This window comes from Ursus americanus, chromosome 7 (genome assembly GCF_024610735.1).
Source record: "Ursus americanus isolate L20-20 chromosome 7, mUrsAme1.1.p, whole genome shotgun sequence".
In the NCBI taxonomy this organism is placed as follows: domain Eukaryota; kingdom Metazoa; phylum Chordata; class Mammalia; order Carnivora; family Ursidae; genus Ursus; species Ursus americanus.
Window position 1 is genome coordinate 49820671 of NC_142133.1, and position 24976 is coordinate 49845646.

Below are 24976 nucleotides of genomic sequence, written 5' to 3' on the forward strand. Positions count from 1 at the left end.
ATGGCCCGGCGCCCGGGCGCCGGCCGGGAGCGCGAGGGCTGCGGGCGGCGGCTGCGCGGGGCCGGGCGCGTCCTGCTCGGGCGCTCGCGGGAGGGACCGGGTTTCCGGGAGGGAGGGCGGCGGCGCGGGCGGGGAGGGGCGGGCTGCGGGCGAAGCCGTCCGACTGGTCTGACGGCGGCGGCGCGGGCTGGGCCGCCGGCCTCCGCTCTGCGCGGGCCGAGCCGTCCACGGCCGGGCCCTCGGCTTCGTCTCCGGGCCCAGACACCGGAAACTGAGGCCGGACCCAGCTGTGTGCACGCCCGGAGCGGGACGCCGCTCCGGGTCCCTGCAAACCCATTGCGCGAGACAAACTGCGGTGTCGGAGTCCAGAATTTCCGCTGTCGGCGACTGTGCACTCGGCTGCTCGCTAGCTGCTCGCTGCTCTGCGAATGGATGGCGTGATGGCAAATAGTGGTGTTTTGAAACGAACATATTTTAGCAAACTTATCCTCAGACATTGGTTGATGTTGGCAAGAAACTTTTATTTTCAGGATCCCTCTGGATGGCACTGTCTGGTTTCTAGTTCTGTAGCTATGCAAGGCACCGTGTGTGAAAATCCGAGGGAAGGGATTCCCTATTTCCAACACAGCCAGGGACACATAGCTGTCCTAGAGCCTGGCAACCTGGAGAAACCCGTCTCTTTATCTGATGCTGCCCAACGTGGAGCTGACCAGGCTCTCCACGAGGAATGACAGCTAACGTTTGTTCTGTTAACTGGGTGCCAGGCAATGGCTGTCTGTCTGTCTGTCTTAACACATGTAGTCCTTGCAACTACCCAGTGAGGCAGGAGGCTTTTCCCGTAGTGAAGAAACTCAGACACAGAGAGGGAAGTAACCTGACCAAGGTCACACAGTCAGAAGGACCCCGAGTCTGTGCTCTACATTCCCGCGCAGTGCTGGTTCTTTGTCTTTTTTAGAGGGGGCCCGGATGCTAGGTCAGCAATCCTATAACTTATTCATACATTGACTCGCTCTACAAACACTCATTGTGCACCTGCAGCATACATGTCAGGCATTGACTCGCGCTATGGGATAAAGGATGAAGACCGACCATAAAGACTGACTCTAGAACAATCACTGAATTTCAGCGGGTCAGCTCATGGAGATGGTACCTTCTCGATCTCGATAGAATTAAATTACAAATCAACAACAGTGTTTTATCTGGAAAATGCCAAATCAAGCAAGACACCTCCAAACAACCCATGGGCCAGAGAAGACATCACAGGAAAAAGGAAGCGCTTCAAACCGAAATGGCATAAAGACAGAGAAGGAGATCAACGTAGCAGAATCAGACTGTTCAAATAGAGACCCACACATATAGGAGCAATTGGCACCTTTCACAAAGCGTCCAGGTAATTCAGTGGAGAAAGAAAAGGCTTTCCACAAATTGTTCTGGAACACCTCGAAATCCACATGGTGAAATGTGAACCTTGGGACTTGCATCTAGAGTAAATAAAGAAATCTTTCAACTCAATAACAAAAAGACAACCCAACTAAAAGATGGGCAAAGGATCTGAATAAACATTTCTCCAAAAAAAGATACACAAATGACTAATAAGCACCAAAAAAGATGTTCAACATCATCGGCCATCAGAGAAATGCAAATCAAAACCGCCACGAGCTACTCCTTCACACACTGGGCTGACTACAATAAAAAAGACAGTTAATCTCTCTGTTGAGAAACCGGAACCCTCGTATACTGCTGGTGGGATTATAAAATTATAAAATGGTCTAGCAGCTTTGGAAAACAGTTTGACAATTCCTCAAAGGTTAAACATAGAAGTGCCATATGACCTAGCAATTACACTTTTTGGTATATACCGAAGAGAAATGAAAACATATCCCCACACAAAAGTTTGTACAGGAATATGTATAGCAGCATTATTCATAGCAGCCAAAAGTAGAGCAACCCAAATGTCAATCAACTGATGAATAAACAACAGTTAGTGTGTGTATACAGTGCAATATTATTTGTCCTGTCTGATACATGATATGAAAATATGGATTTAATTTATTAATTTGAGAGAGGGAGAGAGAGCATGAGTGGAGGGGAAGGCGAGGTGTGTACAGAGGGACAGGGAGAAGCAGACTCACCCCTGAGCGGAGAGCCTGATGTGGGGCTGGATCCCAGGACCCCGGGATCATGACCTGGGCCGAAGGCAGATGCTTAACTAACTGAGCCACCCAGACACCCCTGGATTTAATTTCAAAAGCATTTTGCTAAGTGAAAGAACTCAGTCATAAAAGACCACATATTGCATGATTCCATTTATATAGAACGTTCAGAATAGGCAAATCTCTAGGGACAGAAAGTAAATTCGTGGTTGCCAGGACTAGGGAAAAGGGGAAATGGGCAGCGACTGCTAAAAATCTGGGGTGTGTGTTTGGGGTGATGAGGAGGATGAAATTGATCGTGGCAGTAGTTGCACAACACTGCACAAATACTTGTGTGCGAGTTCTCCAGAAAACTAGAAATGACAGGAGAGAGAGAGAGAGTGCTACCGAAGAGATTTATATAGGAATTGGCTCCTGAACTGCCATCTACAGGCTAAACCAGGGAACACTGGTGGTGTAAATCCCAGTCTGAGCCCAAAGGCCAGGGGAGCTGCTGTGCCAGAGCAGGAGAAGGACAGGGATGCCCTGGCTCAGGCAGAGAGAGCAGATTCACCCTCCGTCTGCCATTACGTGCGTGTCAATGGATTGGCTGATGTCCACGAGTGTCGGTGAGGGCCACCTTCTTGGTCCACCGGTTTAATGCCAACATCTTCCAGAAACACCCTCACAGACACACCCCGAAATAATGTTTTACCGGCTACCTGGGTATCTCTCAGCTCCACCCGCACATAGAAGTCATCATGACAGCATCAAAAACCACTGGATTGCACCCTTTAAATGGTTGAACCGTGTGGCATGTGAAAGATGATCGCTCATAAAGCAGTTACAAAAGAAAAAGAAAAGAACCTTGCGTCTCACTTTACAACACACATAAAAATTAACTCAAAATGGATCATAGACCTAACTATAAAAACTGAAACTATAAAATATTTAGAAGAAAATAAGGAGACAATTTTGCACCTTTGTAAGAGGCCAAGATTTCGTACAACAATAATTGGATTTAAAAATTTTTTAATTCTGTTCATCAAAATACCCTGTGAGGGAAATGAACAAGCAAGTTCCAGATTGGGAGAAGATATTCACAAAACATGTATCTGACAGAAGAATTATATCCAGGTTAAAGTCGACTGCTGCAAATCGGGAGTAAAAATACAAACCACTCAATTAAAATAAAGGCCAATAGACTCGAACAGAGACTTTACACTGAAAGATAAACAAATTGCCAATAAGCCCCGAAATGATGCTCGCTGTCATTCATGTAAAATAAAACTACAACGAGATACCACATCGGCCCTCCCAGAATGGCTAAAATTTGAATACTCATAATACCAAATATCGGTGAGGAAGTGGAACACTGGAAAAAAAGGTGCAACCTTTCTGGAAAGCAATTTGTTACATTTTTATAAAATGAAACACACATCTACCACTGAACTCAGAGTCGCCACTCCTAGCAATTTACCCGAGAGAATGAAAAATAAATGTCCGTGAGAAGACTTGTACAAAGGAACGTTCACAACAGCTTCATTTATCAAATACGAAACCTGGAAACGACCGACCCCAAAGTCCATGAAAACACAGTTGTGATTTATTCGTAAGTTGGAACAGTGCTCAGCAAATAGGGAGACGCAATCTACTGAGTGCCCACAACACGTGGATCAATCTCGAAAGCATTATGTTGAATGAGAAGTTGTCATTTCAAAGCAGCAAGCAGTTTTGTTACGGAAAAAAAATGAACCCTTGGAAAGGCATTTGGGGCAGGTGGGTCCTTTGTTCTGGGTGAAGAATGGGGCCATTTCATTATGCATTTGCCAAGCAGAAACCAGCATCCAAAGAGGAGGCCTTGGAGCCTTGCTCTGTGGGCAATGCGAGCAGGAGAGGAGGGACGGCTTCCCTATACACTGCCTCCTATGTTTCCTTCCCGAATCCGGATCAGACTTCGCTGTGCCTGCAAAATGTTGCTGCTGCTTCTGGGGAATGTGTGTCTTAATGAAACAAAGGATCACAGGCCAAGTTTTTCATTGGGAACTGAAAGGCCTCCCTGAATGCTTTTGGGGAAGACAAGTGCCACCTAGTGGTACAAGAGCTGGAGAAATAAATGTTCTTTCCTTCTCTTGGAACCCGCCGGGACACTTTTGAGAACTGGACGCTCTGGGATTATCTGGAGAGGTTGCCCTTGGCACAGACACTGTTGCAAAAAGAGAGGAGGGAAGTAAGCGGTGGAAGGTTTGGGGCTAAGGTTCTGACGGACACGAGTGCGGGCCCCTTACTGGGTTATCCCAGCAATCCTGTCAGGGGCAGCGAGGGGCCTTGGGGGAAGCTGGATGGAGACCCGGACCCTCGGACCGTGTGTGATTTGCTTTGTTTCCACAGCCTGGAGACATCTGGAGGCACTTGAGTTGTACCATTATGAAACCGGGGTCCATAGAGAGCTTTGACACAGAGGACTTTCACATATGTTATTTAATCAACACAAGTCCACGAAGTATGATGATCTTGGTTTTCCAAATGAATCAAACGAACTTCAGGAAGCTTCAGTAGCCTGCTCAGAATCCTCCAGCTATGAGAGGGTGGAGCTGGACCTTCTTCCCAAGCCTTCTGACGTCAAGTCAGAGCTTTCTGCTGCTGGGCGGCCCTCTGCACGGGAAAGGGGCCCGCCTGGACTCAGCTCTCTGTGAGGCCGCCCCCGCCCTTCTGCAGACCCCAGCATCCAGCCTCCTGACTGTGGGCCTCTGGAGCTGGTAGAGATGCGGATGGTCCCCAGGCGTTGGCTCTGGTCCGAAAACAACGGAAGCTCTGCCCAAGAATTTGACATTAAAGACAACCACACATCGAAAGCTCTGCACCTCCCGGAGCACATGGGCCTGGGGCTTAGCGGAGCTCTTTGGTCTGTTTGGAAACACAGAGGTAAGCCCTGGACCCACTTGCAGCGGAGGGAGGTCAGGAGATGTAAGCTCCTTTGCAGCAATGCGAGCGCTGGGGGCAGCTGGAGAGTGGGGGACAAGGGTCTTCATGGAAAAAGAGGGGCTGAGAACAAAGCACTCGGCCGGGCCTTGGGATCCTGCCTGATGGGGTGGGGAGGCCCTTGGCTATTTAGGACAGTGGTGTCGCCCACTCAGTTCCCATTGTGGCTCATGCTGTCTCTGCCGAGACCCTTCATTCACTATCCAAACCTTTCCTTTTCTCCTCAAAGGATTCCATCACACCCCTGAGATATTTGTGGCTCTCAGAACAAGGACATAGCGATGCCCCATTAGTACCCTTGGGCCCCCTTATCTACCCCAGGAGAAGGAATTGTTTCATACCACATGAGAAAGGGGACAAAAACTGGAATACAAGTTTTAGCCATGTAAACATGCTACCCATTACGAGTATATGTTTGAACGGGCTTCTTCTCCTGCCCGAGCTTGCTAGGGAGCACTCTGGGTGTTGTCTCCAGCACCAGGAACTGACATGGAGCAGGGGCTTGGCGAAGAAGACTGTTGAATTACTAATCAGGCACTGATGTGGGGCGATGTTCCTGCCTTAATGAAGCTTAGTTGTAGTAGGGCAATCGATTGAAAGGAGCAAACAAGCAATAACATGTCAGAAGGTAATCATTGCCAGAAAGAAAAATACAGCAAGGTACAGGGACAGCAAGTAAGGGAGATGCAGGTGGCTTTGGGGGGCGGGGGGTAGAATACTAGTTTGAGGGGGGCGGAAAAGACCCGATAAGTTCCCATGTGTGCAGAGGCCTCAGGGAAGTAGAGGAAACCAGCCCAGAGGATCTCTGGGGTAGAGCACTGGAAGAAGAGGAAAGAGTAAATGGGAAGTGCATGGGAAACGAATATACTTCGGAATCTGTTTGCAATGAGTTTTCGACAGTTTCAGGGAAGTGGCCCAGTGCTCTGGACGTTGCAAAATGCAAACCGCTTCGTCCCGGCCTTCAGGCATTCAGGGGACAGTTAATACATGCACACTTGGAAAGGCCTCATCAGTACTATGCAAATCAGGGCTCTGAGCCCCAGGTCCCCGTGGAGATGTCAAGAGAGCAAGGTACCGAGGGCTGGCACAGATGGTCCTCAATGGAAAATGTGGCCAAGGAGCCTGGATATGAAGGTTGACCAGGAATTAGGTGGTGCTGAGCAGGAATGTGTGCACCCCAAAATGGGACCTGGGGTACTGACAGGGTAAGCTTCAGAGTTTCCAAGACCTGTTCATGCCTTAGGACAGAGACTGGGATCCCAACCATCACCAGCCAGGCCCAGCGGGGTCTAGCCCCTGCCTACCTCTTCCCCGCCCCTGTGCTTCCGCCACAGGCCTTCAATGAAAGGAGAGAAAACTTCCACGATGAATCAGGAATACTGCCAAGGAGAAAGAAGGTTCCAGATGACTCCATCAAGGCCCAAGGAAGAGTGTGCCTTGAATTTAAGAATTGGCCATTCCCATCCCTTGGCAGGGAGACCCTCCGAATAGAGGTGGATAAGAAGGTGTGGCAGTTTGAGGTCACTGGTCACTAGGGTCAGTGACCTCCGCTCTGACTCCAAGTCAGCTGACTGTGTGTAGGGTTTCCCCGGAGAGAGGATAGAGGCCGGGCTGTTCCCTCCATGGATCTGCATCCGCTCCCCAGCGTAGTTAAGTGTCTAGGCCTTTTTGTTTATCTGTCTTTTGTGAGCTCCATTAACCCCTTTCCAGCACACAAAGAAGTGCACATGTCCCTTGCAGGCATGCCCACTGGGGCTCCTGTGTTGAGTTCTGGCGAGGCAGGTGCACATTGTCCCCGGGGAGGGGGGTGGCCGTAGTTCCACGAGTCAATCAATCATCCAGCTACCAGGATCTCAGCTGGAAACAGAACCACAAGCAGGCACAGGATGACCTTTAGAACTTCCTGAGTCTCACCCTTTGGAAAACAGACATCAATAAGAGACACCGTCTATTGGCTACTTCTCAAGGGTCATGAACTTCATGAGGCAAACAGCTCAAATCAGGACCACAGCTTGATTGAGAGGCTGAATGAGAATGTACTTCCCCTGGCATGAAAATCTAGCTATTTCTCAGAGAGTTTTTAAAAAACTGAACCTTCACGAGCCTGAGAGCATGAACTGAACTAGTTACTTGTCTTCGCAAGGTTCTTTCCAGAGCAAAGACGGAAGGCAGGTCTGTAGGATTCTCTTCAGTAAAATGCTGACCTCTGGTGGACATTTCTTGAACTGTTTTTTGGGGGTTTTCTTTGGTTTGGGTTTTTTTTGTTGTTGTTTTTAAACCTCCACAAAGTTGATGCAGCAGGAGACCCAGAGGCAAAACATTCTTTTGAAAGCTGAATGTCCCTCTCTTTAGGCTCCGTGAGGTTTGAGGATAAGAACCCAAAACACATACTTCACTCTCTCTCCCCATTTTCCTGAGAGTTGGGTTTAATATCAAGCATGTTAAGATTTGCTGCTGTGATTAGGGATTTCATAATTTTATGAAGAGAAAACACAAAATTATTTGGTTTCCCCAAGATCTGCAAGAATTTTACCCCAATATAACATCTATTATAGCCAAATTTATGCCAAAAAAAAAAAAAATGAAGCTCTAAGTGTGTCTTAACCCAACGGAGAAAGTAGAAAACCTTCTTCTACCTTCAACTCTAATTAAAACGTAGTCCCGATACACTGCTGACCAGGTAAAGAGCCTCTCTCTGAAGGTAAGGACCACTTCCCTCCTTTGCATTTCCAGATGCCACCAGACGGGGCTCACTCTGAGGGAGTAGGTGGGAGGACTTGAACTCAGGAGCCTTCCAGTCCAGGGGGTCCTGACCCGGGCGTGCCCAGACCACCCCCACACTCGTCCCTGGGGGTGGGGTCAGGCATTGCCATCAGTTTCGGTATAGCTCCACAGGAGAGCCAAATGAGAGCCACGGACCTCGTCTCACCTGCTCCTTGAGTAAGTGGGAACACCGCGGCCCAGAGAGGAGATGGCGCTTGGCCGAGGTCACCCACTAGTTAGCAGGGAAATTCTGACTAGACTGCGAAAGCCTTAAAGACTGGAGCCCTGTACTTTCAGTTTCGAAGTTTCAAACGAGCTCTTCCATGATCCTGTGGTCTTCCAGCGCGGTCAGGCCTCCAAGTGACAGAAAAGGCCACACTCTCTCAGAAGCTTGCCCATCTTCCCTCCCTGAGCTTTGCTCTCCCAGCCAAGCCTCCCACCTCCCAGTCACCCTGACTGCCTCCTGTTCGCACAAAATTGTCACTTTCACATGCTGCCCAGGCCGGCCTGTCCTGAGCCACCGCCCAGGCCCTGTGTCATGTAAATGAGCCGAAGGCGGCCTCAACACCCTGGGCCCTAGGCTGTTCATTTGCTCACAGCAGACTGAGACCTGTTAGCTTCAAAACCCACGTGAGGCCAAACTCAAATGTTTCCACAGCCAATTGCTTCAAACATCACGCAGAGAAGCAGACTTTTTAGCTATTTAGAGCCGGCCTGCTTTGCATACCCCACAAAACTGTTCCCAACATCTGCTAGCCGCGGATAAGCCTCAGGCCATAAAAACCCCAAGCTGCTGCTGTGCTTTGGAGCTCTCTGACCCAGAAATTGCCCTCTGTGCTGCTGAGTGACATCACCTAGACACACGAGTCCCCTCTCCCCCGAGTCCCCATGCCTGCCTCTCCTCCTAAGTAACAACTCCCTACTGAGCAGCCTCTGGACAGACTTCTGACATGAGGAAGCGCACCTGTCAAAGCTTGGCCCTGGAAAGCCCGGGTGCACTACTGCCACCTTGTGGCCATTTCTTTTTCCTTGATGAGCCCCCAAATCCCTGCAACCTGCAACGCCCTGGGCTTTTCCCTCCTAGGCCTCTTTCAAAACTTCCCTGGCCTAAGTTCCCTGTCTTCCCAAATTTTCTGACGCATGTGATACATTAGTTCCTACTGACATATCGATGACCAACGCATTTCTTCATCCAATATTGACAGGCCACCCTGTACATTCCGAGTGTTGATCTGGGTACTTGGGATACATCATAGAACAAAACAGATCAAAATCCCTGCATGGGTGGAGCTGCTGATGCTGTAGCAGGATGGAAAGGGCTTAAAGCTTTTCTTCTCTCTTTCTCTCTCTCTCTTTTTATTTATGAGACAGAGAGAGAGCAGAGGGAGGAGCAGAGGGAGAGGGACAAGCGGACTCCAGGCTGATCGCAGAGCCCGACACAGGGCTCAATCTCAGGACCCTGATATCATGGCCTGAGCAGAAACCAAGAGTCAGACCCTAACAGACTGAGCCCCTGAGGTGCCCCTAAAGCTCTTCCTCTCTTAAAGAACGCTTTAAGCCAGACTAAGGAGGTCTTAAGAGGGGAGTTTTGGGTGTTGGCAGTGAGCTCGTGGGAGGAATGTTGAGGACATGAGTTGGGCTTGTGATTATGAGAGTCAGTTTAACAAATATGCCTGAGTTGACACACCGCACGAGCGCTACATTCTGAAGTAGACCTGCTTACGCTTGAAGCTGCACTGAATCACCTGGAGACCTGCTTAAGATGAAGATCCTAAGTCAGGAAGTCTGGCGTGAGGCCCGGGACTCTGCATTTCACCTCCCAAATGCTGCCGCTGCTGGTCTGGGTACCACACTTTGAGCAGCAAGGCTTTAAAGCAGATTCCCTTGAGCACTGACTCTTCTAAAACAAATAATAGTAATACTACTACCACAGTAATATTGTAAAGCTTAAGTCAGTCAGCCCTGCGCGTTGGCCATTATCTGCATTTAGAGATGAGGAAACAGAGCCCCCAAGACATTAACTCACTTGTCTTTGAGTGCATGTTGCAAACGGGAGATCCAGAACATTCTAGAACTCATGTGCATGACTGTCCCGCTCCCATTCCTATTACTTACCTACAACCAGCTGCTTGATCTAATCGCATGAAGGGTCTGAGTCTCGGGTTTCCCCTTCTGTCAGAGGAGGGCAGGAGGGCTGTAGAGCCCCACCGTGTTGTTGCTACTGTTAAAATTAAGGCTTGAAGGGTTTTCTGCTCTGGACTTCTTCCTTTACCAGGACTAAAAATCTATCAGCCCCATGCACCGTTCTCTGACACATAGCACTGAGCCCACACTGGCTCATTTTGTCCCCAGGTCATCACCGGGGAGCAGGTGTGGCGACTTCCATCTTCCACACGAGGAAGAGGAAGCTGGCCTCAGGGTGGTCTCCTCTGCGGAGCGGAGAGCTAGAGATCCTAAGATTTCCTCGCCTCGGTTGCCTTTTAACCTGTTGAAGTTAGTTTTTAGCGATGAAATCTTCTCTTCCAGCAAGGTGGTGTGCGCAGCCCAGTGCGTGAAGTGGAGAGGAGCAGAGGGCTCGGCCGGAATCGGGTTCAAGACCCGCAGCCCAGCCTTGCAGCCTAGCTTTGTGGAGCTCTGTTTCCTGGGCCTTGGGGACAAGTGCCGGGAGCGCTGTCTGCAAACTCCATCTAAGTCAACTCTCCCTGGGAACAAGTGAGCAGCGGGCCCCAAGGAGGGAGGCCATCCAGCCGGGCCCGACTCAGAGGCTCCAGAGACCAAGTCCAGAAGTCAGCAGAAGCCGGGCAGGAGGAGGGACCCCACTGCCTGCTCACCTGCCTGGTAGCCGAGCCATGTCTGCAGATGGTCTTGCACTCCCACTCTCTGGGGCCAAATTCAGTATTCTGCCTGGTGATCTCATCATCTCCCAGTGCCCCCTTTTTCTCACACCCCCGAGGGGCAAGGCTTTTCATTTTTTTAGACTTCGAAATTGTGAAATAGACACACAGAAAACTGCCTAACCACAGCCATGCCAAGAAACAGAGTGTCGCCTGGATCCTAAAAGCTTCCGGGTGCCCCCGCCTGACCCTCTGTCTCCCAGGAGTCACCCAGCAGCCCCGCTTTCAGACACAGCCCATCCCTGCTTCTCTCTCTGTTTGCACCACCTGTCTACACATCCTTGCTCGCAACGGCTCAGTTCCGCCTCTTTTAGCTTTATGCACGTGGCATCACACTCCGGGCCTGCTTTTGTGTTTCTTGCACCGTGACATGTGGGGACGATACATCTGCTTTGTGGAGCACAGCCGCCTGCAGTGCATCCACTTTCTTTGCTGTCGGGTATTGCGTCGTGTGAACGTACACGACGTCTGTGTTCGTTCCTCTGTGATGGGTGTTTAGATTGTTTTCTATCAGGGCTATTGTAGACAGTGGTGCTACACACCTTCCTGACAGGGAGATCTGCTCTCATGTATCCAGAAAGAGTGAGGCCCAAGGAGGAAAAGGCTCTCAGAGGAGAGGCAGCCAGGCCCAGGCCCTGGAGTGAGAAAGGCCCGTTGGCCTCCCCATTTCCCAAGCTCTCCATGCGCCAAGCCTGGTGAGGCCAGAGACATAGCCAGCAAAGTGGATGAGTTTTCAAGATTTTATTATAAAACAGAGCTTCAGTCACAGGGAGTAGGAAACTTTCTACTCAACACGTACAACACACGTTCACTGAGCACATCTGAGGGCTGGGCCCGAAACACACCCAGGTCATGCTCCCTGCTCTCAGGAGCTCACAGTCTGGGGCGGGAGACAGACAGAGGCACAACCATCTTTCAAGCAAGTCTCAGAGTGTCCGAAGTGCTAAGATGGCCCAAGAGCCATTCCTCCCTCCCAGGAGACCCAGGAAGAACTCCAAGGGAGCCACAGTTGTGCTGCGCCCTGGGAGCTGGGAGCTTTGATGGGTGGGCTGGGGGAAGAAAAACTCGGCAGGCGGCTGTACGAGGTCTGGAGTGGAGATGGTGCTGGGCCTGAGCAGTAGGGTCCAGACTTTAGGAACATTACAGAAAGAAAAAAATATAACACACTAACTTCTCATTTTTGCAGGTTAGGGCATTACAAAAATAAGACAGGGAAATCAAAAGGGAGAGCTACTTTCACCCTTCCCCACCCCCTTTCCAGAAAGGACACAGTCTCTAAATAAAGGGCTCTCCTTCACACTGGATGAAGTTGGCTTAAAAGAGCAATGAAATCCTTATCTTCCACTGTGGCACAGACTCTACAAGTTTTCCCCACAGAACAGCATCAGTTTGCGAAACAAGGTTTGGGAGGCCAGCGAGGGGTGTGAGGGAGCCGGGATGTGCACGTGGGCCGAGGGAGGAGGACGAGGAGTCAGGCGGAGGAGGGCAGAGGGCCAGGCTGGCTGAGCCGCCTGGCTTTCGGCTGGGAGGTGCAGGCAGCGCTGGAGGCCTGGAGCAGTGCTGTGGCCGGAGCTGCACGTTAGAAAGCCCATGGTGGGCGCGGCATCGAGGTTGCTTAGCTGAGGAGGCTGGCGACAGAGTCCTGTCGCGGGGGCTCTCGTCCATCCTTCCGAGGGTCCGCCCCACCAAGGCTGCTCCTCTGAGCCCCCATGACAGCCAGGAGGCCCCGGGCAGGGTGGAGAGGCGTCTCTGGAGTCATCGATGTGCTGGGCGTGGGGAAGTGCGGCATGGACACACTACTAGTCCTTCTGGAAGTAGAACTTGGTGACCATCCTGTCCTCTTCGGGCGTGTTGGTGAGGCTGACAGGCCGGTCGGCCTCGAGTGCTGTGCAGAGGAACCAGCCGGGGCAGGCAGCCGACTCGAAGCGGGTGGTGGGGCCGCTGTCCGAGAGGATGAAGGTGAAGCGCTTGTCCTGATCCTTGTTCCTACTCAGGTCAGTGATGTTAACAGCCTGGAAGCCAAGACATGAGCAGTGAGGGCCGGGGAGCCCAAAGGTCCCATGCTGCCTCCCTCTCCCCACCAGGACTTGGCCGCTGGCTGGCTCAGAGCAAGGGCGGGAGCAGCACCGACCGGAGACCATTGCGGCAGGCCCTGTGCCTGGGTCTTCTAGCAGCAGTGACACAGAGAGGCTGTCCCACGGCCACACCTTGACTTTGGGAAATCTGGCCACTCTAGCCATGGGCCAGTGAGTTTGGTACCACGTGGCATCATCAGCAGAGGCCAATGCACGCGGAGCTGGCGCTCTGTCAGGGCCTGAGCCTCTGGCAGGAGGGCGCAGTGGAGAAGGTGGGCAGAGACGACTGCAGGGCATTTGACGTGGTACACACAACGTCCTGGTCATCCCCACTCCACACAGAGTAGTCACCCTCTGAAAGAATGCCCCGTCCACTGGTGGGGGCAAGTGCCGGAACCCCGGTTACAGCAACTCACATTGAGTTAAGATCGTGAGACAAAGCCATCTTTTCCCAGGGCTGGCAGCCTGTTCATACTGAGGGGATTAAGGAGTACAGGGCCCTGGATAGGATGCCAACTCGTGGGTTTGATTGCATAAGGAGTAGAAGAGAAAGGCCCCGAAGCTTGGCTTCCCTGGAAGAGGGCGAGTCTAAGTGGGTTGGGGGCCCTCGGGCAAGAGAGTGGCACACAGAAAATGAATCCGCCAAAGGAACCATCCTTCCTGGCCCCCTCCCTTCTCGAGGCTAGACTTAGCCACACGACTGACTTCAGCCAATGGGACGTGAGCCATACGACGTAAGTGGGGGTTTGATACGCGTTTGCACAAGGAGGCTTGTCTTTGTGGAATAACCCGTCTGTCAGGAGGCCCACGCTGCCCACGGAGCTCTGAGAGAGCACGTGGAGCAAGAGCCTAGGGGGTGAGAAGCCACCGAGGCCGCCCCCGAGCCAGCAGAGCTCCCCGCTGATGCCGCTGCAGGAGGGACGTGAGCGAGGCCGAGCGGAGCACAGCTGCCCAGCTGCGCCTGCCCCATCAACCCCCGCAGTCCCGAGAAAGAACCAACTGTGGTTGTTCCAGCCACTGGGTTTGGGGTGGTTGTTATCTGAGATGGGTCCTTACCTCCAGCTGGAGCCTGGTCTCATCGCCAGACTTGACACAGGACAGGCACAGCTTCCCCCCATGGATTCCCAGGAACACGGCATGAGGCTCGATGGGCACCACGTCTAACTTCTCTGGGGAAGAGCAGAAGGCAGGGTCAGGTTATGCAGAGAGGAAGAGACAGCCCGGACTCTCCCAGAGATTTTCTGTGTCCCCACCCTCCCCACCAACTAAAACCCAAAGGTCAGAAGGACAGTGAGGTCCCATCTTCCTGGTCTGCATTCAAACAGAACATCACACCAGTCTATTGAGTTACCCCTCAAGGACCGCGTCACCTAGATTCTGCTCCACATGGTTCCTATCCTTCCTTCTCCCCAGGATACCTGCACTCTAGGTCCCCAGGGGTGCAGCCCATGGGCAGGGAAATAGTCCATAGGGGGCCCCAGGGCCTGGTCTACAGGCACCTGGGTGACTTTGAACCTGCCTCTTACCCTTGGTAGTCTCTGAGCCCTCACGAGGCAGTGAAAATCTCGGCCTTTCTGCCCTTCAGCATGTTCATTAGGAGAAATGACAGAAGGACAGGAAAGGCCGGTCTCGCGCTCTTTCAGGGCGAGGCGGGGGCCAAGAACAAGGGGCCGGGACGGGGTGGGAAGATGCAGATCCTGTCATCCCATAGTACCAAGTCAGCCAACAGGGAGTGAAAACATCCCAGGAGGCTCGTGCTGAAAAACTCTCCCATCGTGCCGTCACACCAGCCTCATTTTACTACAGGAAAAACTGAGGGATGGAGTGGGGGAAGCCTGCCCAAGGTCAGGCAGCTTGTTTAGAGCAAGGACCAGAACATGGCTGGATGTGGTATCCGTGAATAGGGATGTAACCCAGCCTTAGATAGGGCGTACTCGTTTTGGGTGGTAGTTAGGCTTTGAACAGAGGAATACGGAAGGCTCCATAGTCACAGGAGGGAAAGGGGGCATCTTCCCTTCTGTGCCCCATCCCTGCCAGTGGTGGCCCTGGGACACGGTGCCAGCAGGTGGGGAATCCAGATCTAGGCTCTAACCCTCCTACCCTCTTGAGACTGCCCTCAAGTATGGCCAGGCCTCCCCTAGCTTCCAACTCAGCCACAAAGACCCAGCGGGAATTAGGACTTTGAACCTAAGGTTTCCAGGGGCAAGCTGGAGGCCCCCGGGCAAAGTGACCCAGTACCCGCACAACACCCACTTTCCTGGCAACCACTCACCTTCCAATTTAGTATTTGATCCTTGCAAGTATCCAGCAACGAGTTGGTTATTCCTCAGGTAGAAGGTTTTCTGGTTAATATCCCAGATTCTGAAATGCGAAAGGCCCGAGCTGCGGTGAACCGCTTCTGTGTGCCCAGCCCTCTGCTCCCCCACTTCCTGTGTCCCCCAGAGTTCACTGGATCTGCATTCAACTTTCTACCAGGGTTTGGCCTTTTAGCCCAGCCCTGGCATGGAGGAGAGACGGAGGTCAACACCGACTAAGAGGCAGGCCCAGCTCCCACAGCTGGAAAGCAGTGCATCCACATTCTACCCCTCTCCTCACCTCACTCCTCATTCTCAGGTTCCCAAAACAGACACCTTCTACTTCAGCAAAACATGCTCTAGAGTAGCTCATCCAATAGAACTTTCCGGATGCTGGAATGTTCTCTATCTGCTCTATCCAATAGGGTAGCCACCAGCCACTTGTGGCTATGGAGCTCTTGGTGAAGGGCTGAGAGCAGGGCTTGCAGAGCCCCAGCCAGACGTGGACCCTCCATACCCTGCAGCCCACCCATGTGACCTTGGACCTGTGCCTGTCTCCTCAGAAGTGAAGTGTGGCTACCAACGTCCATGTCATCAGGTGACTTTGGGGAGCTCATGAGCTCGGTGAGGGACGGTTGGATGAAAGGTCTTTGCACATGTTGAGCATTTGAGCTTTCGAGATTCTTCTGAGTTCCTGGATGAGTCTCCTACTAGAGACATCCAGGTACATCTCCTGGGTCTCCCAGCCAGTAGGAGGAGGCAGAGGCAAAGCTCATAGAGCAGTTACCGTGTCTGGAAAGGGGAACGACTTGCCCAGGATGCGCACACACACACACACACGCATGCACACACACACACTCACGCACACTCACGCACACACACAGAATCCTGAACTGCAGCCTCAAGTCGGGGAACCTCGGTTTGGTGAGACTCCTGGCTCAATTTTTTAAAAAATCACGGTAGTGTTCAGGTACTGTTTGATCTTCACAACAACCCAGTAAGGCCGGCAGGGGGGTATCCTTAACACCATGTCACAGATGGGAAAACCAAGGCCGCAAAGGAGCGGGGTCCTCCACATGGACCTGAAATGCCGGCCAGCAGTCTAGACCTCTGGGCTGTGCGCTGCCCACAGCGGCCCTCCTGCTTCCTTGCCCGGCAGAGAGGCTCAGCCTGGCTCCTCGGCACCTGCCTGTCACTCACTCAGTGGCCAGAGTCTCCGGGAGAAGGACCCAGGCCTCTGGCCGAGTTTTGTGCATCTGACGTATTCTGAAACACAAGCCCTGAAGACCACGGATGTGGCTCCCCTTTCCTGAATAACGGATGTCCCTTTCCAGCCCAAAGTCAGTCGCAGGAGCTGCAGAGGCCAGCGGCCCCCGACGGCTGCAGGGGCTCCACTTACCTGTCCGTTCCCCCCACCTCCTCAGGGGCGGCCTTACCTGAAGACTTGCATCCTGCAAGGTCTCTTCCTCAAGGGATGGCAGGCTGTCTCTGAATGGAACAGGAAAAGGAGGAAAGAGATCAGGTAACTGAGGGGACACCTGCAGGCTTCCATTCTGCGGCCGCAGCGAGGCAACACGACACTGCCATTTCGGGCCCAGAGTGGCCGCTTATAAAGAAAATAGTCACTCACCCAAGCCGCCCTGTGCTACTCTGAGAAACGGAAATGCCCTCACATTTCCAAAATGAGAAACCCTTGTTGTTGTCACTTTCAACCGTGCTGAGTGTCGCAATGGGGTGTTGTAACTGATTCCCTCCCCTTTTCCCCTGTGTAATTTCCCCAAAATTAAGATTTCTATTTCCCCTTCACTGAGTTCCTGGGAAGAGCACGATGAAAACTGAAGTCCCTCATCTGCCTGACAGGTATCCTGAGACTGTTTGTTGACTTTTTTAAAAATAGATTTAAGTAGAAAAATCCTCCTTCCTAACAAGCCAAGTGGTAGGGCCCTTCAGCACATGGGACAGTCTCATGTCACTTTGTGTTCTTTGAAGGATGGACAGCCGTGCTGGACTCTGGACCAGGGACTAGCAAACATTCAGTAAAGAACCAGATAGTCAATATTTTAGGGTTTGTCTCTGTCATGATTTCTCAACTCAGCTATTGTAGCTTAAACAGTAATAGGTGATCTGTAAATGACAAGCCGGTTATGTTCCAATACAACTTTATTTACAAAAATAGGTGGTGACTGCATTTGGCTGGAAGTCCGCTGACCCCTGCCATAGAGTCAATTTCCTGAGAGGTGTTTTCAAGCCAGCTCTCTTCCTGCCATCCACGTCTTTAAAAGTTATGGTCTTGGGAAAATGAGGCCAACTCAGCCCTTGGACAGAAATGGATCCAAATTTCACCTCTGCCACTTGCCATTTGCTACCCGTGTGACCTGGAACATGTCATTTCGCTTCTCTGGGCCTCTGCCTCTCTGCCTCAGAGCCCAGAGTGGGACTGATCATGTCTTCTTCACGGGTGAAAAGAGGGAGGAAGGAGGAAGGAAGGAAGAAAGGGAGAGAGGGAAGGAAGGAGAAATTCTAGCCTGCAGTGAGCACTCATAAGCATTAACTTCTTTCCATACTGCATTCTAGAAGTTAGGAAAAAGTTATGCATACTCCCATTTATGGATAGGGAAAGTATGGACAGGGCTTCACATGATCAGAGTGTGCAATGCTAATGCGGCACTGGAGAACTGGATGGGAGCTCAGCAGTTGTCCTGTCCCACCCTATCATTGTTTTGAAGAACACTCAGAAAGACCCAGAGAGGGAAAGGGACCTGCCCAAGGCCACACAGCTCATCAACGGCAGAGGTATGCCTAGGAATCCAGGTGTTCAGACTCCCAGCCAGTGGTCTTCCTGTTAGAACAGTTGATCTTGATGAGTCTGACTTTATTTGCAACCAAAAAATCAGCGTCCATGTCCAATGAAGGTAAAATCCTTCAAAGAGGAAGGCTACACTGCATATTTGAAAGTTGCTACGAGAGTAGATCGCAAAAGTTCTCATCACAAGAAAAAAGATGCTTTTATAACTGTATATAAAAACAGGCGGTGGGTGAATTTCTATGTTGTATACCCCTAATGTTATATGTCAATTATACCTCAATTAAATATAATTTAATGTTTGTCAATTATACCTCAATTTAAAAATTTTAATATAATGTTATATGTCAATTACACCTCAATTAAAAAAATTTTTAATGAAGGTTACAAACGAATTTCTCAAATCTTTAAAGAGCTCTTCTTTCAGAGCAAATGGAACATTTCTGCAAAAATTGTATCACTTCCCTGGGTGATTACTTTGAAGGACAAAGTGACATGTACGTGTCCCCTCTGTTCTCACAAGGTGAGGGTCCGTGAGGGAGACATTCACCTTTGAAACACATGCAAGAAAGAACATCTACCTTTGAGGGCCAATGGGGAGATCTGTTTGTTTTGGGGAGGGCTGGTTGGAGAACGTGATGTGTAAGAACCTGCTTGATTATTGGCCACTCTCAGCATTTGCTGAATTGGGGGTTATAATTTCTGGAACACCTATGAATCATCAGGGGCCTAAACTGGTCACCACCCTGCTGAGATGGAAGGCAGCTAGCCCCCGCTGTGGTAAGTTCTCTCCTACTTGTCTTTCAATGCCGCTTCTGAAGCCCTCCTCCGTGTTACCTCAGCAGTCCTTGCAAAACGTCCTTGGAGACTGGAGAGGAGGAATGACTTGCCCAGGGGAGGCCGAGGGGCTCCATCGTCCTGCCTGCCCTCAGACAGCGTTCCAAGTCAAGGTCCCACCCACACTGTGGCTCCAGAATAAATGCTCCCCTGTCCCCAGCCCAAATTCAGAGAGACAGATTTCTCCTAGAGACAGATCTCTCCAGGAGAAAGGTTCTCCACCTTTGCCGGGTCTGTGCTCGAGAAGTGGTCTGGCAGGCCTTTCCAGATAGAGAGGAGGGAGTCCCTAGGGCTGGGCTGAGAAGTCGGGCTGACCTGGGGCTGAACTCTCCCTTGTCACTTAGGAGCTGGGCCACCCAGGCCCGGTTCTCTTGGCCTCAGTTGCATTATCCACTATACGGGGCTAAAAATTGAGGCCCTGTCACAGGTTCTGTGAGGACTGAGGTGTTGCACACGGTGTACTTGACCCTGACCCTGGCACATAGGAAATACACAATAGAACGCTATAGCGTCTGCTTCTTTGCCCCACGTAAAGTGCGAGAGGTCAGTCACAAGGCCCCTAACCCCATCAACCCTGCCCTGCAGGCCGGGCTGGATTACCGAGGGGGAGGCCCTTGGGCCTCTGTGCTGGGGGAGGAAATGAGCAGGGGCCCAGAGGCTCCTCCCCTCCCCTCACGCTTTTGGCCACAATTCCACTCTTGGTTCCGTCTTATCAAAAATAGTAGGTGTCCCTATGATTTCTGCCCACAGGAAATCTCTGACTAAACTTATTCTCGGTTCCGGGCGCTCAGCCCCTCGCTCCAGTTCCCGAATTCAGTTTAAGGACCCTGCCTTCCCGGTCAGCTCCTTGCACTTTCCCTGGGAGCTGCAGGCATTACAGCTGTATCTGGTGCCTTCTACATGCTGAGCCCTGCCCTGGTGACAGCAGAAATGACTAAGGCCTCAAAGGGAACCAGGACAACCTTGTCCCTGGAGTGATACTCCACAGGCTCTGCTGAGACCAAGCCCGGGGCCCCCATCGGTGCCCCTAGAGCGCCATCCACATAGGAAGTGTTCAATAAATGCTATTTCTCAATTTCAGCTCATTGCATCTTTCGGTTCTAGGATTTCCATCTGCTTCCTTTTTTTGGTACGGTTTCTGCCAAAAGTTTCAGTCTTGTCTTTTAAATCCTTGCACACGGTATTCAGGGTTCTTGTAAAGGCTGCCCCTGCTCACTTCATTATCCGAATCCCCGCTGGGCGTCCCTCTGCCATCCGCTTTTGTCTGGCGCACAGGTTGTCTTGCGTATGCCTGGCTACTTTCTTTCAGCTGCTGGGCCTGGTAGTATATCAAAAACTGTGGAGGTCATTTGAGGCTCTGGACAATATTGTATTTATTTAGAGATGATCCCCTTTTGCTTCTGCTGGGCAGTGAGGCTGGGGGCGCTGCAGCTCCGGGTGACCTTGTCCCCAGCAGCCTTGATGATCCCAACAGGGCATCAATAACTACACAGGCTACTCCACTTCTGTTCAGTCCTCATCCTTCAGGGTTCCAGCCCAGACCTGGAGTGTTTATCAGGGCCCCTTCTCCTCAGTGGGAGATAAAATACGAATTTTACCCTCTCCCACCCCCAGTCCAACCCCATAAGTCTGTCCAAAACTCAGCTGGGGCTTTTGAAACCAGCAAATGCTTCCCGGGGCAAAAGCCCCCCAAGGCTGACCTCCACCTGTCTGGGCCTCTGCAGTCTTCAAAGCCTTGGTCAGTCTTTGCCGCTGTATGATTGTTCAGAAATATGTTTTGCTGGCTTTGCTGGTTATCACAGCAGGAAGTTTGGTCCTAGGCCAGATGTGGAACCCGATGTCTATTTTTTAGTCCTATTATTCAGGATGGTGGAGTTGGAACAGCATTTGGGGGTAGGGGCAGAAGTGATCGAAAAGTTGGGCAGGAATCAGAGGAGGAAGGGCCTTTAATGCCGCACCAAGGAGCAGGGAATTTATCTTAAAGAACATGGAGTCAGAGGGTGACATGACAGTCAGGTGCGTTTTATTAAGATCATCCTGGGGCCAGTGGACAGACAGATTAGACTTGGTGTGTGGTTTGGGGTCACTGAGCCTGAGGGCAGGGCCGTGCGTGCTGCTAAATGTCGACTCCAGCTGGATCTCCAAAAGAGTTCTCATAAGTAGCATCTGCCGGCTTCTCCGGTGTAAATACTCCCTCCCACCGTGGACGCTCTCAAGCCACCAGCAGGACAACACTGAATGCAGAGCTGGGAAGAGACGCTCGCCAGCAGATCCTGCTGGCTCTAGCACCCCGTAGAGGCGGGGAGATTGGGCGGCTCTTGGTCATTCTCGTCTTGCTCGAGAGAGAGCATCCTATTTCCCAACGCCGGTCTCTCCCCATCTCAGCTCAGGGGCTCACCCCACAGGTCCTGTCCCCCTTACAGAAAGCAATCCCTCCGACAAATCCAGGGTATCAGGACACTTCAGTGAATGTTGGTGCAAACGCTTTCAGCTGGGCCTGCTGGCCTACATTCATGTCATGTGAACACCATTCGTAAGAACTTAAGCAGCCGGCTTCGGGAGGCCGGGTGTGCACTTAGGTTGTAAGGGCTCGATCTCGTGTTGACATTCTTCAGCCAGCTCTTGCATACGTGAGCGTCACAGCGCGCAGCACACAATACAGGCAGTGCTGTTGCCCAAACTTTGGAATTTTTTACAAAGATAATGGTACAAAGTCTCTGGTTACTCTTTCCAAGAGGTGGGTAAATATATCAGGACAAACAGGAGGAGGAAGGGCGAATACCATCTCACGTCTTCTCTTTGTCAGCTTCCAGCGCCCCAGGCTGCCAGGTAACCACGCCAATTTTAACCAAGTCCAGCAGCTAATGAGAAGCTCCCCACAGCAGCAGGCCAGGTTTGGAGACAGAGGTTCTCCCACCGGGGTGACCTGAGTGCACTCCGTGTACGGTGGTCAGGAGATTGTCTATAAAGTCAACTTCATATCACTGCTTCACGAGAAGCACGTCCTCCTCCTTGGTCTAAATGGTACACTTACCATTTGGAAACTTTCATAAGTTTCAAAGTCTACCAAGATGGGTTTTGCTCCAGCAATTTCTGAGTTTGATATGGATCTGAATTGAAAGCCATTATTTATCTGGTTATCTTGTCCTTCTAGAGGCACATGTCTGCTCTTGCCTCCTTGGCTCTGGTGACTAGCTTTATAGGGCAGCTGGCTTCTGCACCGGCGGACAGAGAGGGAGAGGGGCAAGAACCAGGATGGGGGGACAGCTGTGTTCCTTACCTGCTGGGCTTCAGGCTATGTGTTCTACTCTTTCACGTGCATCTCACTTAGTCCTCCTAAGAGCTGTGCAAGGTGGGTATATTTATACCCACTTTCAAGATGGGCATATACTCATACTCACCTCGAAGAATAAGAAATCGAGGCTCAAAGATTAAATCACTTGCCCCAGACCATGGCTGAGGCAGGATTTGAACCCTGTTCTTGTATTCCTTCCCACACGGCAGTCCTTCCAGAAAGGCAGCTGACTTCTTTCCTCTCTGCTTCATTGCACAGTGAACAGAAGCAAGAATTATATTTGTTCTTGCAGAGCTCCTTTTGATTTGAACTCATGTCTTATGAAGCAACAATTTATTCCACAATTGCTTGGGAACTTTAGGAGTTTGTTTGTTTGTTGGTAGTAAGGAAAGGATGATTCTAAAACCTTACAGAGGTTAATGAGAAAGCTCTTTACCTGGTTTTGGACTAAGGTGGCCATTTGCCCTGGTTTTTCCAGGACTTTCCAAGTATTAGTACTGAAAGTCCTGCATCCTGGGAAACCTCTCGGTCTCTGGAAAACAGATTGGTGGGTGATGATTGGTCACCCTATAATACAAATCCTTAAAAGGTGCTCATACCATCTGGTGGTTAGTACTGCAAATTGCAGGCACCATTAGCTGTCCATCACTGTGTCTTGCCCAGCAGAGATGGGGTCCATTTTATTAGATCGATAGATAGATAGATAGATAGATAGATAGATAGATAGAGCACACAAGAACCAAAAGCCTGAGCCTTCCACTCAGGAAAAGAGACCACAGCAGATGCAGTATTGGTTAATCACTCCCCTTCTGATCAGTTAATTTTTAATTTAACCATTCACATTTCCTCCAACTATGTAAATCAAGATATGTCAACCTCTAGTAATTTAACACTGGTTTCAAACTTAGGCTGTAAAAAGGAGGTTCTGTTTCATTATCACTGTCTGCACCTTCACGTCCTCTTCCTCCTGCCTCACCTTCTTCACACACATCAGCTGCGAGGTCAGTGGCATTAGAGAGGAGGCAGAGGGCCAGCGAGGTAAGGTACACGCCCAACTTCGTCCTTGTTCCTCTGTCTTTGAGCTGCCAGCTCTTGAGGCAAACCCCATGGTTTCCATGGTCTCCCTTCTCTGAGCCCTGCTCCTGGCCTCCCAGAAGACATGGTGTCTTCACTGGGCTTGCAGGCCCTCATCTCCTGAACTCAAACTTACTCAGCACCTATGATGTACCAGTTTAAAATATTTTGGAGTGGACCGTTTTTAAGTATCAAGGTTCCCTCATATTCCATCACTGCCTGGTTCTGGGAGTGGCATCCTCTTTACACATTTGAAAGATGCGTAAGACCATGGGCTGACATTTTAACACATCCCACCGGAGACTGCCTCACCTACTGGGGGAAGGGGAGGATTTGCTGCCCTTGGAAAAACTCTTGTGGTTTACAGAGTACTTCTTCCTCCATGACCTCACGCAGTCTCCGCACCCCTAGAGCACAATACGGTGGTTTAGAACAGACTGTCTGCAGTGGAGCCCGGCTCCTCCCCTCAGAGTGGCTGTCTGGTCTTGGGCAAATTACTTAACCTCTTTGTATCCAAGTTCCCACTTCTGAAACAGTGAACAATAACAGTGCTTCCTCGTAGGGCTGTTGTGAGGATCAGAAGAGACAAGCCATGTTAATTGCTCAGCAGAGCGCCTGTCCGTAAGCTTATGGAAGAATTGGCTCTTACCGTGCCCGTGAGACCCTGAGAGTTGGCCAGCCTCCTCTTGACACTGAGAAGAGTGAGACCCCGAAAGGAGAAATAGTTCACCCATTCGAGGTCAAGCATTGAATTAGAAATTAGGTCTTCAGACCCCCAGTTTTAAGATTTTTTTCTCTGCCCCACACAGATTTTAACCAGAGACTGCAAACCAGTTGCCCACAGGTTGAATATTCTCTTTGCTCACTTTGTTGTTTTATTTAATGAAAAGACTACATAAGGCAATCAGAATATCTGACAGTTCCTGAAAAATGAGAAGTTCTGGCCACCTGGGCCTGCATCCTCATGAGACAGCCATCTGCTAGGATGAATCAGTAGTAGCCACAGATTCCCGGTCCCTATGCTTTCATATGACCCTTCAGATCTCGGGACCTGGTGCCTAATTCTGTCAATATTTCTCACTGAGCTGGCATGGTTCTTTCTCTCATTTGACAGAAATATGTCCCCAATTTCCACGTCTCTCTTACCAGCGGAAATTGACCAATAAACTCTAAGAGCTCCAGGAATTTTCTCACAGCAGGCGTGCTTCCTCTGTTACCTGCAGGCCCGGCCCCAGTGCGTCTACATGGCCTGCTGCTGCCTCGCCCTTGGCCAGGTCTCCCAGACAGGCCTGGAGCTACCTGCCCTTGATATTTCTCTGGAAGCTTACTCTTCAGAGTCTGAGAGCATTCGGTAAGCACTAATGGTAGCTATTTTCCTCCCCATTGTTCAGATGGAAAAGTAGGAGTGAAAGGAGCTTACCCGAAGCCATGGGAAGGGCCTGGGAGAATCTGCAGTCTTCTAAGGCCTTCCAGCCTCTGGCTCCAGACGAAGCTGCTGCACAAAAAGGAGAAGCGCCGGGCAGTACCTGTGCCACCAGCACCTCCCAGGGTGGAGCTGCTCCTTCCCTCCTGATCACCTGCGGAGAGGAAGAGGAAGGGCCAGAGCCTGCCTTCCACACACCCATGCAGGGCTGGCTAGGCCCAGCTTCCAAAAGGGTGACTCAGGCTAACAGAAGCCAAACTGGTTCTTATCTCTGTAAAGCCAGAGGTCTCGCATAAGGAACTGAGCTGGCTTAGTAAGGCTGAACCTTTGTGCCTACCCCACTTTATGCTCAACCCGACTGCCGCCAGTTCACGCATGCACTTATTCAACTAGACAATATGGGT

At 51.0% G+C, this 24976-nt stretch overlaps 1 protein-coding gene across 3 annotated transcripts; it reads right to left on the bottom strand.

The window, feature by feature from the left end:
• Positions 1 to 11497: 11497 nt before the first annotated feature.
• Positions 11498 to 24774, bottom strand: IL1RN (interleukin 1 receptor antagonist). 3 transcript variants are annotated; one of them, XM_045808913.2, is made up of 5 exons: positions 24570 to 24774; positions 16577 to 16628; positions 15119 to 15207; positions 13903 to 14015; positions 11498 to 12783 (listed from the first exon to the last, which is right to left on the bottom strand). In XM_045808913.2, exons 1-5 carry the CDS (start codon positions 24772 to 24774, stop codon positions 12571 to 12573), a joined length of 672 nt encoding a protein of 223 aa, XP_045664869.2. In that variant the 3' UTR covers positions 11498 to 12570. The 3 variants fall into 3 exon arrangements, with proteins under 3 accessions (XP_045664869.2, XP_045664871.1, XP_045664870.1); XM_045808915.2 differs by lacking the exon at positions 24570 to 24774 and adding an exon at positions 16771 to 16840; XM_045808914.2 differs by lacking the exon at positions 24570 to 24774 and having other exon boundaries at positions 16577 to 16763.
• Between the last annotated feature and the right edge of the window lie 202 nt (positions 24775 to 24976).

Bases quoted from the DNA above. Each gene is read 5' to 3' on its own strand.
- IL1RN (XM_045808913.2), bottom strand. From the start codon at position 24,774: ATGGGTGTGTGGAAGGCAGGCTCTGGCCCTTCCTCTTCCTCTCCGCAG. The intron at 16,629-24,569 runs GTAAGCTCCTTT...TGTTCCATTCAG, and splicing joins GGCCCTTCCCATGGCTTCGG to AGACAGCCTGCCATCCCTTG. The intron at 12,784-13,902 runs GTAAGGACCCAT...CTTGGCTTCCAG, and splicing joins AGACCAGGCTCCAGCTGGAG to GCTGTTAACATCACTGACCT.